The 18,875-nt window shown below is 46.7% G+C and overlaps 1 protein-coding gene across 1 annotated transcript in view; it reads left to right on the plus strand.

The window, feature by feature from the left end:
* Positions 1 to 1,855: 1,855 nt before the first annotated feature.
* FERMT2 (FERM domain containing kindlin 2) overlaps positions 1,856 to 18,875 on the plus strand; it is a 68,428-nt gene continuing 51,408 nt past the window's right edge. The window contains 2 exon segments of the mRNA XM_044272441.1: positions 1,856 to 2,136; positions 4,204 to 4,370. Coding sequence (XP_044128376.1) covers positions 4,214 to 4,370 — 157 coding nt within the window. The 5' untranslated portion in view covers positions 1,856 to 2,136; positions 4,204 to 4,213.

An 18,875-nucleotide genomic window follows, 5' to 3' on the forward strand; every position in this document is an offset into this window, starting at 1 on the left:
CCTATTCTTGTCCACAAAACAGACAAGAATAGGACTTGCCTCATCATTTTTTTGCGGCACCACGGAATGGAGCAACGGATGTGGACAGCCCGCGGAGGGCTGTCTGCATCTTTTGCGGCCCCATTGAAGCGAATGGGTCCGCACCCGAGCCGCATTTTTTGCGGACAAAAACCACGGTTGTGTGAATGAGCCCTTAGGCAGGGGTCACATGCGACTGATAAGCTCCGGATTTGCTGTTGCGGATTTTGGTGTGGCAGAATTGTACAGTACCAGCAAAGTGGATGTGAATGTTTGAATTCTCATCCACACGCTGTATACAAAAAATGCAGCGGAAAAATTTGCACAGTGGATTTCTCCTTCAGATTTCACCCTTTGCAATGGAGAGGGGTGAAATCTGCTGAATTTTCCATGGGAAAAACGGCATGTAAGGCTACTTTCACACTAGCGTTGCTATTTTCCGGTATTGAGATCCGTCATAGGATCTCGATACCGGAGAAAAATGCTCCCGTTTTGTCCCCATTCATTGTCAATGGGGAGAAAACATAACTGAACAGAACGGAGAGCTCCAAAATGCATTCTGTTCCATTTGGTTGCATTCCCATACCGGAGAGTAAGCTGCAGTTTTCTTTCCGTCCCGAGATGCGTAGCAAAACCGATCCGTCATGACCCGCCACAATGCAAGTCAATGGGGACATTCTCTCTGACACAATAGAAAACGGATCAGTCTTGGCTATGTTAAAGATGATACAACCGGATCCGTTCATAACGGATGCAGATGGCTGTATTATCAGTGACGGAAGCGTTTTTGCTGATCCCTGCAGTGGATTTTTCTGCTGTATTTTCACTCACTTGTAAATTTCGGCCCTCTCTCTGGGGGGCCCCATAGCACTTCAGTACTTTTGGCACTAAAAGCTGTGTAACGGATGAAACCTATTTCCAGAGATGGGGCATAAACAGACCCGTACAGCATGTACTGGTCCTTTTAAGCCTGTGCAATTTGATTCTTGGCAGTCTGAATGTGCGCAGCCCATGGCCGTGCTGAATACCGCCAATAGGGGTCTGCAATGTACAGGCACCGGCCGCCATTTCTGGATGCAGACCCATGAACGTGAAGATTTAGTCCACACCGCAAAAAAAAATAATATATATATAGAACATGTTCTATTTTTTTACAGTGCAGAGGCACTGAGCGAAATCCCACGGAAGCGCTCCGTAGTGTTCCGTGCCTCTGCCCCGCTCCGTACCTTGCTGATTGCGGACCGCAGCACAGCCCGTACAAGTTCATGTGCATGAGCCCTTATTACTGTGTGTTAAAGTATCACCAAAGTTGTTATGTAAATAAATAAATAAAATAATGTAAAAAATGTAAACTTTTCTATTAGACATATTGGTGTCTCTGAGTATTTTTTATATATTTATACTTATATTGTGATAAACATTTAATAAAAAATAAACCAACTTATATTACACAAGTCAAGTAAACGTTTAACATCACTTTGAATGTGCATATTCCTCATCTTTAGTACTGAGGAGCTCCCACCCTGATGATGTCATCCCAGATGACTGACTCTTCTATAAGCAAAGAGGTCCTGCAGCAGCAGCAGCCTGTGACTTCCACATCCTCCAGCTGCTGGCAGTGGGGGGAGGGAGGTTCTTTAACATCTGGAGGCCAATGTTCTGCAGCTCCAGAGCTGTATAACGGGACAGCATCCCCTCCAGCCTTCTCTCCCACCCCCCTTCCACCCTGATTCCCGGATGTTGGATCCAATCCTGGAGTTTTATTCACTTCCATAAAAGGGCAGCAGCAGCAGCAGCCTCCTCAAGACTTGCACTGAGTGTGCAGGATCCAAGCATCTGAACTCCTAAAAACTTTTTTCCCCTGCTTCTGCTCCCCTCCTCCAGCTCTTCCTCCTCCTTCACTCAGTTGTGAGTCTGAGCAAAGAAAAAGGGGAATAGAGAGGGGAGTGACTGCAGCAGATTGAGCAGCAGTGACGTGAGCCCAGAGCCTTGCAGCCTGGGGGACTCCATTAGCAGAGCTCACACTGCCCTGCACAAGGGAAGCTGCCCTCCTGCTCCCTGTGGATCTTCCTGAGGAATCCCTGCAACATTGTCCAAGCCCAGGAGACCAGACTAGAGGTAAGTGTGCACTCCATGGATGCATCTCTCTCTATCCCATCCCCCCCCCCAGCCATGCTCCTGCCTAGTCCCCCCCTCCCCATGGAAAGTTAATATTCCTCCCAGGCTGGAAGCAGACAGACCGGTTGGATAAGTTGGAAAGGAACAGGTGAACAACGGTTTGCACAGAGCATAATGTGTGCAGACAGCTACATGGAGGATCTGCATGGCTACAAAGTAGCAGAGAGGAGCTAGTGAGGGATCCTGGATGGTAGGGGAGGAAGCCCTGAGCTAGGAGGGGCTGCTGCTGCTGGGGAAGCTGAGGCTCCACTTTGAAGACACACACACTGATTTTACTCTTAGGCCATATGGTATTTAGTAGAGGGATAGGACCATAAATGATAGCGGGGAATGCTTGGACTTGTGGTTCTACAACAGCTGGGGTAGCCACTGGACCTCTGTTATATTGTCAGCTCTGATATTGAGGTGTAAATGCTGTCAGGGTGTGCTTGGACTCGCAGTACCGCAGCCAATGGAGCCCTTCTGGCTGCTTAAAGTGTAAGCTCTTGGGATCAGAGTCTTGTAGTATCTGTAGGAAAGGCATGTTTTGACTTTTAGTGGCAGACCTTAAGGGCTCATGCACACGAATGTATTTTTGTGTCTGTTCCGTTTTTTATTTTTGTGGCCCATATGCGAAACCATTCATTTCAATGGAGCCACAAAAAAACTGAAATGACACCGTGTACCTGTATGTCCACATGTCTCTTTCGCAAAAAAATTTAAATGTCCGGCGTTGTTACTATGGATCCTCCCAAAAAAAAAACTGATGCAACACGGACGTCACACGGATGTCATCTGTGTTTTTTTTTATTTGTTTGTTTTTTGCAGACTGCAACATACATACAGTTATGTGCATGAACCCTAAGACTCATGCAAAGGTCCGTATTTTCCATCTGTCTGCTACCCGCATTTCTGGGGGATTGCGTGTGAACCCATTCATTCCTATGCTTCAGCAAAAAAAAAAAAAAAAAAAAAAAAAAACTGTCCGCAAAATTAAAGAGCAAGTTCTATTCTTGTCCATATCTCAGGTGAGAATAGTCATTTCTACTGACAGGAGTGAGAAAAATTTGGACGGTAGCTGTAGTTTGCTGATCTGGACTGTAATACGGTCACGTGTACGAGGCCTTATGAGGTGCAACTGTTGTCGTTGCTGGCTGGGTGTGCTTGCACTTGGGTCATATGGTTTGTAGTGGGGAATAAGACCATGAATGACAGCATGGAATGCTTGGACTTGTGGTCCCACAACAGCTGGGATAGCCAACGGACCTCTATTGTATTGAGGCGTGAATGTTGTCAGGGTGTTCTTGGACTTGCGGTGCCATAGCAAATGGAGCCCCTTCTGGCTGTTTAGAGCGTAAGCTCTGGGGGGAATCGGAGTCTATTATAAGTCTGTTTTGTAGTATTTGTAGGAAGGGCATGCTTTGATTTGTAGTCCCAGATCAGCCGGTGGACCACTGAATAGATTGTATTCTTGTCCCTTTTGTGGTCCTGTTTGTTTTGGATTCTGTAATCAATCTGTATCTTCTAATGTTTGTTGTTTTTGTATATATTGATATTTAGTGTTTTATAAATAATAGGCTACTGTTATAATTGTGCACCAGGCCATGTGCTTTATGTGTAATGTGGTGTTTATGGCAGCAGATTATGACTTACAGTAAATCTTTGTTCCCTTTTTTTTCTGGAGGGGTTATACATAACATCTTGTGGTTTTAATGCTCATCTTGAATAATTTCCTTTATATCGCTGGCTTCGGTGAGCTGTTGCTGCTTGTGTTAAAGCTCTGCAGTCCTGGGTGGGGATAGTGAAATAAAAAAATAATTCTGCTGGGATTTCCCTGTGCTTTTTTCATTGTGTCTTTTGCTGTGAATTTCTCAGATGTGTTTTATAAAGTTTCAGTATTGGATGTTATCAGATGCTTTGGGGGATGATCAGTATGTGTCCCGTGGTGGAGGATATGACTACTGTACAGTGCATATATATACATATATGGCTCCTGGCTAATGGGATTGTCATTTCCTCTCCTCGCAGGAAGAGAACGATGGCTCTGGACGGTATACGGATGCCAGATGGCTGCTACGCTGATGGAACTTGGGAGCTGAATATCAATGTGACAGATCTGAACCGGGATGTTACACTCAGAGTCACTGGAGATGTACATATTGGAGGGGTGATGCTTAAACTGGTGGAAAAACTTGGTAAGTTAAGTTGCACATGGGGTAGGTGTGGCTGGCTCACTGTACTCGGGTTAGATCGTTCCCATCCCCCTAAGCCAAAGCCTAGGAATAATGACTTCATTTAGCTGTTTTCACCCTTTTTCTGAATAACTTTTTTGTTCTGCATCCACCTTGTGCTTTGTGTTCGCCCTTCTTTCCAGGTCCCTAGTAATCGCTTGTGAAATGTTGTTACATTGTTGCCACGTAAAATATATATATATATATATGAGGCAACAGTGTATCTATGCTTGGGTGTTGGGGAACTTCATGGCATATAGGGGATATGTTTGATTGCTAGGGGTTCGTTCACTGATCACGACGGGTCTTGTGCCCTGTATGAGTGGAGTAGCTGTCAAGCAAGTGCAACGCCTCTCCGTTCATCTCTATGGGACTGCTGGAGATAGCTGGGTGCTGTACTCCGTTTTCTTTAAAGCCAAAGCCATGACTGTAATTTTTCAAAAGTAAAGACTCGGCCTTCCCCGTATAAGAGTCCTTCTGAGAAGTAGCTATATACATCAGCAGTTGCGACACAAACCCAATTTGTTCCACTATATCAGTCCAGGCTTCTTGGCTCACAGAGAATTGCTCTGACTGGATACAACTGTAGCAAACTTTCAGATGAGAAAAAGTATTTGGGAGGGGGGTCATTTATTAAGACCAGCATTTTAGATGCCAGGGCATCTGTCACCCCCCAAAAGTAATTTTTCATTTTTGGGCTAATTAAAATCCTTATACTGCGATTTTTCAATATATAGGGCTCTTACCCTTTTCTGTTGTCTAGTTTCTTTAAAAAACGCACTTTTATAATAATATGTAAATTACCTCTCTACCAGCAAGTAGGGCGGTTACTTGCTGGTAGCCGCTGCATCCTTGTTTTAAAAAAACGCCCCCTCCTCCTGTTGATTGACAGGGCCAGCAAGCGCTCTCATCCTCTGGCTGGCCCTGTCTGCGTTCTAAATCTTGCGCCTGCGCCGTACCGGTCTTCAGTCGGCGCAGGCGCACTGAGAGGAGGACGCTCGCTCGGCCGCTCCATCCTCAGTGCGCCTGCGCTGATGACGTCACATCTACACCCAGCGCAGGCGCACTGAGGCCGAGCGAGCGTCCTCCTCTCAGTGCGCCTGCGCCGACTGAAGACCGGTACGGCGCAGGCGCGAGCCAGGGGACGAGAGCGCTCGCTGGCCCTGTCAATCAACAGGAGGCGGGGGCGTTTTTTTTAAAAGGAGGATGCAGCGGCTACCAGCAAGTAACCGCCCTACTTGCTGGTAGAGAGGTAATTTACATATTATTATAAAAGTGAGTTTTTTTAAAGAAACTAGACAACAGAAAAGGGTAAGAGCACTATATATAAAAAAATCGCAGTGTATGGATTTTAATTAGCCCAAAAATGAAAAAATACTTTTGGGGGGTGACAGAAGCCCTTTAAGCTTCCAGTGGATCCGCTGAAGTTATGAAGAGGCGCCGGCCTCTACATAACTTCAACGTATCCAGTGCTTACTTGCTGGCTTACATTTTAGACCATTTTCTACGCCTAAAACAGATGAATAATTCCCCACCCATGCCATGTTTGTTTTTTTTTTGTTTTTTTTGTTTTTTTTATAGACCTGGAGTGAGCGGGGTTAAAGTCGTGGCGCAAATAACCTTTGCGCCGCAATGTGTGCCAGAAATATGCCTAATATAGGCGTTTTTCAGAATAGTAAATGACCCCCTTGGTGTTTCTATGTCTCAACCCTGGACATAGGCAAACCTGTTCCCATTCACTGATTGCAAGAATTAGAGATTTTGAAAATGTGGATGAATTGAAACATACAGTGAATTAGAAAGCCGTGAAATATTATCATCAACATCAAAGGGGTTGTGTTACTTCAGCAAATGGCATTTATCGTGTAGAGGAAGTTAAAGGGGTTGCCTCATCATAGACAATGGGGGCATATCGCCTAGGATATGCCCCCATTGTCTTATAGGTGCGGGTCCCACCGCTGGGACCCGTACCTACCGTATATAGAGAACGGAGCCCCGCAAGGTGGTGGCTGGAGGACTCCAGTCCAGCCATCACCAATTCGGCTCCCCAAGAAGTGAATGGGAGCGAAACGTGCATGAGTGGCCCCCGCTCCCATTCATTTCTATGGGTCCGACGGCCGGCCCCATGGAAAATGAATGACTGAATGGAGAGCGGCAGCGCATGCGCGGTGCACCCTCCTTCACTAGCGAGGCTTTGACCTCAATATAGGTGCGGAACCCGCACCTATAAGACAATGGGGGCATATCCTATTGAAATGCCCCCATTGTCCATGATGAAAGAACCCCTTTAATACAGGGCACTTACTAATGTATAGTGAGTGTCCATATTGCCTCCTTTGCTGGCTTGATTAATTTTTCCATCACATTATACACGGCTCGTTTTCCATGGTCACGACCACCCTGTAATCAAGCAGCGGTGGTCGTGCTTGCATACTATAGGAAAAAGCGGTGGCTAGGACTGTAGGAGCACACGTGGGCACGCATGCGCAGTAGCTCCCACCTCGTATCTGTGCGGCAGCAGTGGTAATAACCCCTGTATAATGTGATTGAAAAAAAATGAATCCAGCCAGCAAAGGAAGCAATATGGAAAATCACGATACATTAGTAAGTTCCTTCCTAAGGAGAGGGGAGGAGCGGCGTGCGTGTGTGTGCGTGTGTGTGCGTGCGCGTGTGTGTATGTATGTATTCACTGCTCCTCCCCATAGACAAGTGTATGTAAACAATCCCAACATGTAGACGTGTCCTTTTTCCATTGCTGGGTGGTGCTGACCAGTTTGTGGGGTCCCTATAGTTCTTTTTGAGGTGACCCCCTTTATATTGTCTTGTGCATCTGTGGCTTTGGTTATTGGATCTCATGGAAATCCTTTTACCTTTTTGATCCTTCAGCAGATGGGAGTCTCCCAGGGTTGTTGTGACCATTATGTGTAATGTGACCTTGTTCAATATGTATTAGCCAAGAACCCATTAGCTCTTTCCTCATGTGACTGCGCTGTGTCCCCCGCCGCCATTTGTATAACGTTCTTGACAGTATGGAGCATGTTCTTTCTGGGTTGTACGAGTGGCTGGATACATGATTTGTACTCTGCTAAAGTAAACATGTCAGATAACAGGCTGTCTGCCGTATGTACACACCGGCCGGCGCACACAATGGGGCGGCATGTGGAAATCCGCATCCTATCTGCTGCAGCTTGATTGATGTGTACCGCAGACTTTTTCTGACTGATGGGTTTGCTGATATGACGGTGAGTCACCCAGTCTCGGTGACATATTCTCCAGTTAATGGTTTATTTTGCTGTTGCGTGTAGACGAGGTTTTATAGAAAGAAATGCGTTATTCGGAACCATCAGAACTCAATAATTTGTCCAGATTATTGTTCCCTATCATCTGGCCCCCTAAATGCGCCGCCGATCCCCCAATGAACAAGTGAAACGCTCAATCGTCGTGGGATCCTGTCGCTGGGGCAGTCACTACCGATCAAGGCTTCTGGGCAGCAGATTGTGTGGTCGAAACGGCGATCTGTACGAGGATGAGAGATCGCTATATCATACTGTGGTGGAGATCGCTGCATGTAAATGCAAAGTCTCCTTCACTGAACGAGCAGCTGACTGTCGGGCTGGAACGATTCCTCCGCGATAATCGGTCGCCCCGTCTAAATCCACCTTAACACTGGCACACTGCTATGTTTTAGTTATTCTAGAAGTTTGTTATTCTCGATCAGAAATGGCGTCACCAATAGCACTTTTTTGGCACATTTTTAGCACTTTTGTCAGTTTTCTTCGTGTTCTGTACAGGTTAGGGTTCTTTCACACTAGCGTTTTTTGTTTTCCGGTATTGAGTTCCGTCCTAGGGTCTCTATACTGGAAAAAAACTGATCAGTTTTATCCTAATGACTTCTGAATAGATCAGCATGCATCAGTTCAGTCGCTCTTACGTTTCTTGGATGGAGAAAATACCGCATTCATTTCCATTGAAGTGTATTAGTGCCGGATCCGGCATTAAGTGTTCCGGCAAAACTGATCCATTTTTCCGGTCTGCGCATGCGCAGACCTTTAAAAATGCCCAAAAATAAATTAATACCTGATCCTTTTTTCCGGATGACACCGAAGAGATGGATCCGGTATTTTAATGCATTTGACAGACTGATCCAGACAAATGCCATCAGTTTGCGTCCGGATTGCCGGATCTGGCAGGCAGTTCCAGCGACGGAACTGCCTGCCGGAATCCTCTGCCGCAAGTGTGAAAGTACCCTTTGGCTAGTTCTACACTAGCGTTATGAGTTCCGGCAGGTTGTTCTGGCAAAGATTTTCGGTCCGTGCCTCCGCACCGCAAAAAAATAGACCATGTTCTATGTTTTTGCGATGCGAATTGACGATTGTGGACTGTTATTTGGGCCGTGGTCCACGGTCCGCATTTTGCTGACATATTCTATCATTTTGCGGAACAGACATGGATGTGGAAAGCACACGGATGATCCATGTGCTTTCCGCATCCGTATGTCTGTTCCCCAAAAAGACTGAAACATGTCTTATACTTGGACTCAGAAGTGGACCATGGACTCATTGAAGTCAATAGGTCTTCAAAAAATGCAGATGCAACATGGATGGTATGCGTTTTGTGCAGATCCCCGATTTGCAAACCGCAAAACAGGCCTTGTACTGCATTACTGTTGGCTAATGTAATCTGCGTGCTCGGGGACTAGTGCTGGACTCCCCCACACTTGCAGGCTTGGCTGTGCATGCATGTGTTCTCAGTGGAGAGAGGAGAATAAGCTATGGTCAGACTCCTTCTGTGATGAACAGAATTGGTCCTGGTGAATGGCCTGCTCTTCTTCACCTACCATCCCCCATCAAGGGCGAGTCAGGGCACACAGAATATAGTCGGGGAGTCCTGCTGAAAATGACAGGTTTGCCAACTTTTCTCGAATGTGTATGACCTAAAAAACAGTATTACAGGAGAAGAGCTTTGGACGTAATCTGGTCAGGAAATAAAGCTTTTAAGAACACAAGATGTTGGAAAAGTTTCAAACCTGGCTTGTTTGCTGTTCCGGCTGACGTGAGGTAGGATTTTTCATCTTAAGATCAATCTATGTTAGGGCTCGTACACTCGACCGCTGGTCCTCCGTGCTGTGGATTGCAAAGTGCGGTTTGCAATGCATGGGCACCGACCGTGGGCCAGCCGCATGCGGATCGCGGACCCATTCACTTGAATGGCTCTGCGATCCGTCCGTTCTGCAAAAAAGAGAGAGCAAGTTATATCTTTTTGCGATGCGGAAGCACGGAACAGAACCCCAGGAAGCACTCCGTAGTGGTTCCGTTCCGTTCCGCACCACATCTCCGGATTTGCGGACCCATTCAAATAAATGGATCTGCATCTGTGATGCAGAATGCACACGGCAGGTGCCCTGTGTATTGCGGACCCGCCGTATGCAGGCCACAATACGGCAATGGAGGGGTCACGTGAATGAGCCCTTTATAGGTAGATTTATCCAGACTTAAAGGGGTTGTCTGGGATTTTGATATTGACAGCCATCAGTATCGGATTGCCAGGGGTCCAACACCCTGAACCCCCACAAATCAGCTGTTACCTTGTAGCTCCTTTTATTGGGTAGTGGATGGAGCTAGTTACCATTCACTTTGCTGGGATTGGGATCTGTTACCAACTTCATCCACTATACAATGGACGGTCAGAATCGGCTTGAAGTAGCTGATGGGCTGGACCCCACCGCCGATCAGATTTCAGTCATTAGTATCAAAGACCTAGACAACCCCTTTAAGGCTCTTTTTGACAGTAGGAACGAAGCGGTCAAACTGAAGGCTGGCCAGTTTTAGGAGCGTCACTCCCAAGAACATAACCTATGTCCTCAGGAATGTGCTGAGAAGAAACGCTCCTAGGAGAACATCCACACCAAGGTTGATTTCCTCCCTATTGTCAGCGGGCTGTTCCCTGTGAAAAGTGTAAAAGCACATGTCGCCAATGGTCTCTGGTCATTGCCGGAGCTCACAGCAGCAGCGGACAAGGGGCTATCCAACTTCTGTAACCTTTTCAAAACAAGTTGGTCATTGGGCGCTCAAAAATACGGCTGGCGTTTCTGTAATATCCCTTGTATTAGGGCCGGAGCCTTCTAGGAGATGAATGGCACATTCAGCTATTCTTCCATACACACGCACACTCGGTTTGGCTGAGAGTGCATGTGTGTATCAGTTTGATCAAGCAGCTGGCACACGCTTCTGGTAGTGTCTTTCATGTGACAGAGGATTGGGTATGTTAAAATTTGTATCCACCTCAATATCTGCCATTTGCCAAATATCTGCAGGTGGTTAGGTGGTCCTGCCAGAATCTGCAGGTTAGCTGACGTTGATCAGATCCATTTTGCAGTCCGCTGTGTGCATGCCGCCATTTTTTTATTATTTTATATTATTTTACCCCGTGTATAAGTGTCTTATCCTTGTCTGCACACAGTGTGTCGTCATATTTTGCGGCCCAATGAAATGAATGGGTCTGCACCCAGTCCACCAAAAACGTGGACCGACATTATGCCATGGGGCCTAATGTGCATGCCCACCTTAGGCAGATGGCAGAGCCCTGTGCAAGGGGCTCTTATGGCTGTGCACAGTTGCTGCGTAGCGTCCTAGTGCCTCCATGCGATGCCTGCCGTACAGAGATTCTCCCCTAGAAGCAATGCTTCCTTATACCTCCATGCGTATAGCAGCTGATGACACGTGCCACCATATGGCTCGCTGTGAAACCAGTAGAGGCCCTATGGCGGCCCCTGTTATAGTTTGAGGGGTGTATATTACATGTACGTCAAGGTGAGATATTGGGGGACGCAGTTGTTTCCTTGCAAGCGTGGGGCCACAGGATTTTCTGTTGGTTGTAAAGTCATCAAGTGGGCCCCATGCAGTGCATTTCTGTTTTGCGGTCCCCAAAACGCGGATCCGCAAAATATAGATGCGGTCTGTGTGCTGTCTGCATTTTCAGCGGGTCTGTGGCCTGCATTTTGCAGACAGTCTTTTTATTTTTATGGAAACGATGTAAGTATGCAGAAAGCACACACAGGATCTGTATGTCCATTCCACACAAATATAGAACGTGTTTCATACTATCCTACATGTGACAATATTCCTGATCTTACATTTGTAAATCCTTTCCATCCAATTGATTTCTTTAGTTTACGATCCAATTAGTGCATTGTTTTTGTTTTGTTTTCGTTCTGATTATAAACTGATTAAGGTCGGGGACTGTGCACAGAGGTTGCTGTTAATGGGCTCTATGGTTTCTGCAGCTTATAGGAAGCCGTCACATCCAGGACGTCAGCACTTGGCACCATAGTGACAATGTAATTTGCTCTCTTGCTCAGAGATAAAGATTTAGCCATTTTCTGTGCATCTGAGCTGCAGTGTCGTTACATTACCTCGCACGTTATCCTGTATATTCCCTTATCTGTTATCTTATTCATTGGAAAGCCATAAGCAGGACCTGAAAGGATAACCCGCTAGCCGTCGGCCCTCTGCCTCAGTCGGTGCTAGCCGTCGGCCCTCTGCCTCAGTCGGTGCTAGCCGTCGGCCCTCTGCCTCAGTCGGTGCTGCCAGATGCTTTGTACACCGGTTATTACATATTGTTGATTGATCCTGCTAATAACCCAATATCTATGGGGAGTCAACTGTCCCCCAACATCTCCCTTGGAGGCAAAACCGAGATAGATGTTGGCGAACCAAACCTTATCGTTGTCATGACCGGCCCTCAATTACAGATTTGTCCCTATGACACCGGCTGACCTGTTACAGGTGCGCTCGGCAGCTGAAGGCGTCTGTGTTGGTCCCATGTTCATATGTGCCCGCACTGCTGAGAAAAATGATGGTTTAATATATGCAAATGAACCTCTAGGAGCAATGGGGGCGTTGTCATTACACCTAGAGGCTCTGCTCTCTCTGCCTCGTCCTCTGCACTTTGACAGGTCCAGGAGTGATGATGTTTTCACTGCCTGGTCCTGTCACTGAAAGTGCAACACAGAAAGCAGAGCCTCTAGGTGTAATGGTAACGCCCCCGTTGCTCCTAGAGGCTCATTTGCATATAATAAAACCTCATTTTTCTCAGCAGTGCGGCACATGTGAACATGGGACCAACACAGATGCCTTCAGCTGCCAAGTGCACATGTAACAGGTCAGCCGGTGTCATAGGTACAAAACTTCTGACAGATGCTGTTTAAGCATTGCAATTAGTTTTATAGTCAGGATGCGTATAGGTAAAGGGGCATTAGTAATGAGCTATCCTCAGGATAGACCAGTGTCAGATTGGTTGGAATCGGCTGTTTGCGGTGGCGTTCTTTTTGTGCGTGCTGCAACCTCTGTATTGTTTACCGGCAGGTGTCCGCCTGCGCTGTGTCCTCATAGAAGCGGTGCAGAATATTGCACCTTCATTCTGATGAAGCTGCGATATCCTGCACCAAAGTAGATGCCATGGCGGTAGACCACCCCAGCAGTCACTCCAGTGCTGCAGTCTCTTCAAGCAGCTGAGAGTCCGACCGCCACCGCCAATCTGATATGGATGACCTTTCCTAAGAACAGCCCATCAACCTCCTCCAATCAGACAACCCCTATAAACTTAAAGGGATTTTACAGAATTTCTAAAACCACGCCTCTCTAGTTTGTTATTGGTATTGCGGCACAAAATGCACCAAATTTAATAAAGATGTGATTTTTCGCGTGGTTAGGCTCTCTAGCCAGTTGTGCCGAACATATGGCACCGTTTTTGCCGACACATAATGAATGCTTTCTTCAGAAGTGTCTTCATTCCAGCCAAAGATTTGTAATGTAAATGGCCCCAATAAATATCCAAAAATTTTTAAAAAATGTGCTCCCCTCCTGTTGACTTTCACATCTAGAGGGAACCTAAGGGCGAAAAAGGTTTTATCCTGTTAAATTGAATAGTCCACCGCTGTCCTCTTTCCCCCGGGCCATGCGATAGACCACCCATCGTCTCCAGGAGTACAACCCCCTCCCTGTGCTCTGAGGTGACTCATGTTATATTAGATAAAGTGGGGACTACGCGGCTTAAATCTGCAAACTCCGTAAGCCATGAAAAGGAAAGAAGAAATCTTTTTGCGAGCGCCTGTCCTGCACCCCCCGGAGGAACGCTGGGTGTCTGCACAGTGCCAGCTATTTTTACGCCATGGTTGGTCAAGGTGACTTCTGCAGGGCTATTAAACGCTCAGAATGAAGCAATTAGTCTGCAGAAATGGCACAAAGTAACAGCGGGGCCCTCAGCATCTGACTTATTGATTTTTCTTTTCCTTTGCCCCTTTTGGAGCTGCCTACTGGCTTCATTTGCTGTTACAGCGTGGTGATAATGAATGGACTTTCTGTCTGGCCACTGTTTTTCCTGCAATTCATGTGATGGGTGTGGAATTTGAAAAATCCACATGTTCTTGGGGATCTGCATTAAGGACTGGCAACGTTCTGCTACAAAAATCCACATTGTGACCCAAGTCTTTGCATTGCACTGAAGCACCCAATGCAAACCCTGTAACGAATCCCTCTGACTACTATGCACCATTTATAATACTGGTATTTGCCACAAGGGGCACTATAGGGCCCAGGCGCCACTCCTAGATCCGGTCCCCTATAACTGTGTTCTTGTCTGTGCTACTTTGATGCCCCCCCTTCTCCCTGAAATGTAATGGCCACAAAGATAAAAAGCGACAACTGTTGGCAGCCAGAGTGGTTGTCCATTTCCTTCTTCCACATAAAAGTAAAGGGGGCCAAGGCAACGAAACCCACTTAAGTTCCATATTGTCTCCTTAAAGAGGACCCATTCCCTCTTTTGACAGGTCTATTATAGCAGCTACTTGCACCCCCCCCCCCCATGTAATAACAATTCTGGCCAATCTATTCTTATGACTTTGTGTCATTCCTCTTATTATTCCTACTGGAAGTTACGAATGAATTACTAACACTTTGCCATAAAGGGCCAGCGGGGCATTACCAGTTGGGGGGTTGTCCCTGGAAGGTCTGACACTGGAAGTGCTGAATGGGTAGCATCAGAATGTGCAGGGACACAACCACCAAACATGCAGCTGAACTTTCAGTTCAGACTGCTAACAATTTATTCATAAAACTTTTATAGTGGGAATAATAGAGGAATAGCACAAGGGGACTTGTGAGAATAGAGGTTCCAGAACTGTTATTACAGGGGGGGGGGGGGAATACAAGTATTTACTACTCTTTAAAGAATCTAGCTCCTGCCCTTGGGGGTGGTTTGCATAAGCCAAATTAGGGGGTTCTGGGTTACTGTGGGTGGGAACCCTCCTCTTTCAGCCGCCACTGTCTGGAGTAGCGGACCCGTCCTGCATTACACAGATGGCCCGTTTTGTTTTTAAAGGCGACAGTGTAATGCTACAAGTCTACTGAGGTGGCGCTAGTCTTCTCCACGAGATAAGCAATGTAGGGGTTGTCTGGCGGCTGCTTGTCTCTCCATTATACATGGCAGGCTGTATACTGTGGGGCCAGAAGGCTGCTGATAAGTGATCACACCGACGAGCACTGTGACCAAACAGAATGCTATTTTTTAGGAGGGAGATAAGCGGCTATGAGATCCATCTGATGCCACTTATCTGGGTGTGTGGATCCGTGACTTAAAAAAAAAATCTGACCTTGGAGACAGTCTGGTTGTTTGCAGAGACATTGGATATTATTAATGGAAGATGATAACCGGCGCCCAAACCGCTTATCGGCCAGCAGTGATTTCTCCTCTCTCTGATGATGCATTAACCTGCAGCTTGCACTAAGCTGAGATAATTGGGCTTTTTGGAAGAAGCAGGGTTTTACATTTTGACTGATGAGGAAAATCGCTTCCATTGTGTCACTGTAAATGGTTCCTAGAATCGGCAGGAGCGGCAGACCTTAGTGATACCGGGAAGTGGCTTTATGGTATGTGAATGGAAACTGCACCAGATAATGGTGTGACCGTAGGATCATAATGGATCGGTCGCTGCTGATCCGCGGTGCGGACAGTAATGGTCCTCCCATCCACGGGGGACAACTGCTCCAAGATTATTTCTGCCTTTGAAACTGTCGTTATTTCCTACCAATCGGCCACAACCTTGCCAACCAGGGGTGTAGACAAATCTCATAGGGCCCCATAGTGACATCTCAATTTTTATTTTATTTTTTCCAGTAAGTGTAAAAGATTGCAAGAAACAGTTACACTTCGACCACTTTTTATAAATACACTGATAACCCCCCCCCCCCATACAGCTCTGCTTTCCTTCACATAGTAGATCATAAAACTGTCTGCCTTCAGCCACCACTAGAGGGAGATATTTGCATAGAACGTTATACTGTTACCATTGAACTCAATGGAATCTGTGCATTTTGCATAGACCCGTAGTGAGCAGCATTTTGCTGCAGTGGCTTTCTGATTAAAGGGTTCGTCTGTGATGAGATGCTGCCATTAAAGGGGTTGTTCTATTGGGGAAAATCGATAGCATATCTCTAGGATCTACCAATGTAAAACATGGCTGCTTTCTACCAGAAACCTCCCCACTTCCATCCATGGGTTGTGTCTGGTATCGGCAGTACCACGCCCAACCTGTGGACCGGCGTGGATCTGTTTTGGGAAGAAATCCTGTACATCCTCTATAATGGTCTGCAGAGCATCATATTGTTTGGAATGTCGCCTTCCTTCTCTCCATTAGTGATACATTGTTTCAATTGTGGATCTTGCAACAACTTCCAGGTCAAGTGGATGTCAACCAATGTTCTCCTCAATGTCCCTTTCCTGCTCGTTGATATATGCGTAGTTTAAAGGGATAACTATAACAAAAAGCAGATATCCAAACTATTGGCATGCTCACAGCAGCACAGTGTATTATTACTAGGATATGCCCATCAATGTCCGATAGGTAAGGGTCCCACCTCTGCACCCATCTCTACAATGGTGCCCCCAACTAGAACGAGGACCACCTTCCACTTCTAGGGTAGTGCTAAAGTGGCACTCCACCGCTGGCGCGTAACTATTTCCAGAACTCCCATGGAGTTAAATGGCATGCACTCTCCATTCACTTCTATGGGATTTCCGTAAATTCCCGAGCGGGCTTGCTTGGCTCTTTTTTTCGGAACCCCCTGGAGAAGTGTATGGATCGCATGCGCAGTGCTCTCGCCTTTGCTTTGGGGGCCCCAGTCTAGAGATAGGTGGGATCCCACCTCTGGGTCCTGCACCTATCTGATATAGCGATATGCCACCAACATGTGACATGGGCCAACCCCTTTAAGAGCATATTAGAGGGATACTTTTCCTTGCTTACTTAAAGGGGTTGTATCAATATAGAAACACAGGGCACCGCTCTTGTCCACGTCTATACTTGCACGGTGGCTCAGTGGTTAGCACTGGTGCCTTGCAGCGCTGGGGTGCTAGGTTCGAATCCGACCAAGGACAACATCTGCATGGAGTTTGTATGTTCTCACCGTGTTTGCGTGGGTTTCCTCCAGGTTCTCCAAAGACATACTGATGGGGACCTTAGATTGTGAGCCCCATTGGGGACAGTTGGATGCTAATGTCTGTAAAGCGCTGTGGAATATAGTAGCGCTATATGAGTGCATAAAATAAATACTTGATTGCGGTTTAGTTTCAATACCAGACACAGGCAATGAACAAGACCGTCGCTGTTTCGGGAAGAAAGAAGCTACTTATTTCTAGGCTATAAATACTGATATGGAGTTGATTTTTCCAACAGTGTCTCTTTAAATGTAGCACATGACTCCGTCCTCGATGTCTTCTACACATGACCTCTGGGAATATCGTCCTCGGTATTACACCCTCCACCAGTAATCTCACTAATGGCTTATCCCATAGTCTATGAATAAAACACACAACTTGATTGATTTCTTGCCTGCATGAAAGGCTTGGAAGCGTCAGGGCAGTGTGTCGTCTTGACCGGCTTTGTGGGATGAACAATGACTTGGCAGGTCACAGGACAACGATCGGCGTCTTTATCTTAAAACGTTTGACGCTTTAGATGTCAAGTGCGATCCTTCAGGAGGTGATGAGTTACTTTCTAGATCACATTGCTATGTAGTAATGCACCTGATCTGATATTGAGGACCTTGTCTGGGGCCATTTTCCTGTGAGGAACCACATGGTGATGTCTGAAGGTATCTAAATCTTTCTGCCCAGGCTAGTAACTGGAGGGGGTGCTGAGGTTGCACTTGAGCCCTATTGTTTGAAGGGAACCTTAATGTCCCAATATGAAATGACGAGCACGTTTAAAGGGTTGTCACTTGGAGACCAGCCCTGTCCATACACCCTAGTAGCGCACATGGACGTCATAAAAGCAGTTCCTGTTCTACTAAAAGCAGCTTTGTCTGTGGATTTCGTGGACAGCCACTTATATATGACTGTTTGCTATGGTTTGATGCAGGGCCTGGCAAGGCTTTGGATGTTTGATTGGAGCCGGACACTTGATGCTCAGCTATAAGCTGCCATGACTGCATTCTGAATAGGGTTGTCTATCTTCACAATCAAAATGATATTGCTCCAAGGTATCTAAAATAAAGCAACTTTACAAGTAGTCTTGTGAGGACCTGTGTGTCTCCATAGTAACAGACTACAACCAAAGATTGTATGTAGTCTGATTCTCCTTCCTGTTCCCTACTTATTGGTAATATACCAGATTTCATGCCAGACTTAAAGGGGTCATCCAAGTATTGACGATTATGACCTATCCTCAGGATGGGGGCCCGAGTCCCAGCACCCTGCCGATCTGCAGTTACAGCAAATATGTGGCCACAGGATGAGAAAGGCGCTCATAGGGTAAATAGGTAAAGATGAAACGGCGTTCTTCAGTTTAAGATGAGTATGTGCTGCTCACCTGTTTAGGTTGCACCGATTGGGTGCAACCGTGATGAAGGTCCGCTGGATTAGCTAGGTGTCAGGTTGGAGCTGCCGCGTCCAAAGGAACCAAGGGGCGAGGGCCAAGTCGCCACTTCGTTGATTACTAGAAATACTGACAGTGCCTGCTCCCTGTGTCCTTACAGCACGCACCACGTGCAGTAGCCGGGTCTCAATACCCCAGCTACTTCAGCCTCACCACTGCAACAGCATTGCCTAAAAAAAAGCCACAGCGCTTCAGCCACATCTAATTCATCTCTGGCAAAGCATTGTACATTGTCAGGAAAAGTGACCGGGGAGCATTATACAAACAGCAAACATCCAGCTGCACACAGACTTGATAAAGGGGTCATGCGCACCCCGAAACGCGTTCTCTCAATAAACCCGTACTTGTCCAAACTGGTTGTGATTTGCGCCTCACGTCCACCAGCTTGCCAGACCACATAGGTCGTGACAGGCACTGTCAGTAGATCTGCAGTTACAGGGAGCTGCCGCGCTCACCGGAGCTTTTCAAAGCACGGCGCCATACATTGTATTGTAGCTCAGGCCCATTCACTTCGAGGGGGCTGAGCTGCAACTGGGCCA

The sequence above is a fragment of the Bufo gargarizans genome, chromosome 11 (genome assembly GCF_014858855.1).
Source record: "Bufo gargarizans isolate SCDJY-AF-19 chromosome 11, ASM1485885v1, whole genome shotgun sequence".
Classification (NCBI taxonomy): Eukaryota; Metazoa; Chordata; class Amphibia; order Anura; family Bufonidae; genus Bufo; species Bufo gargarizans.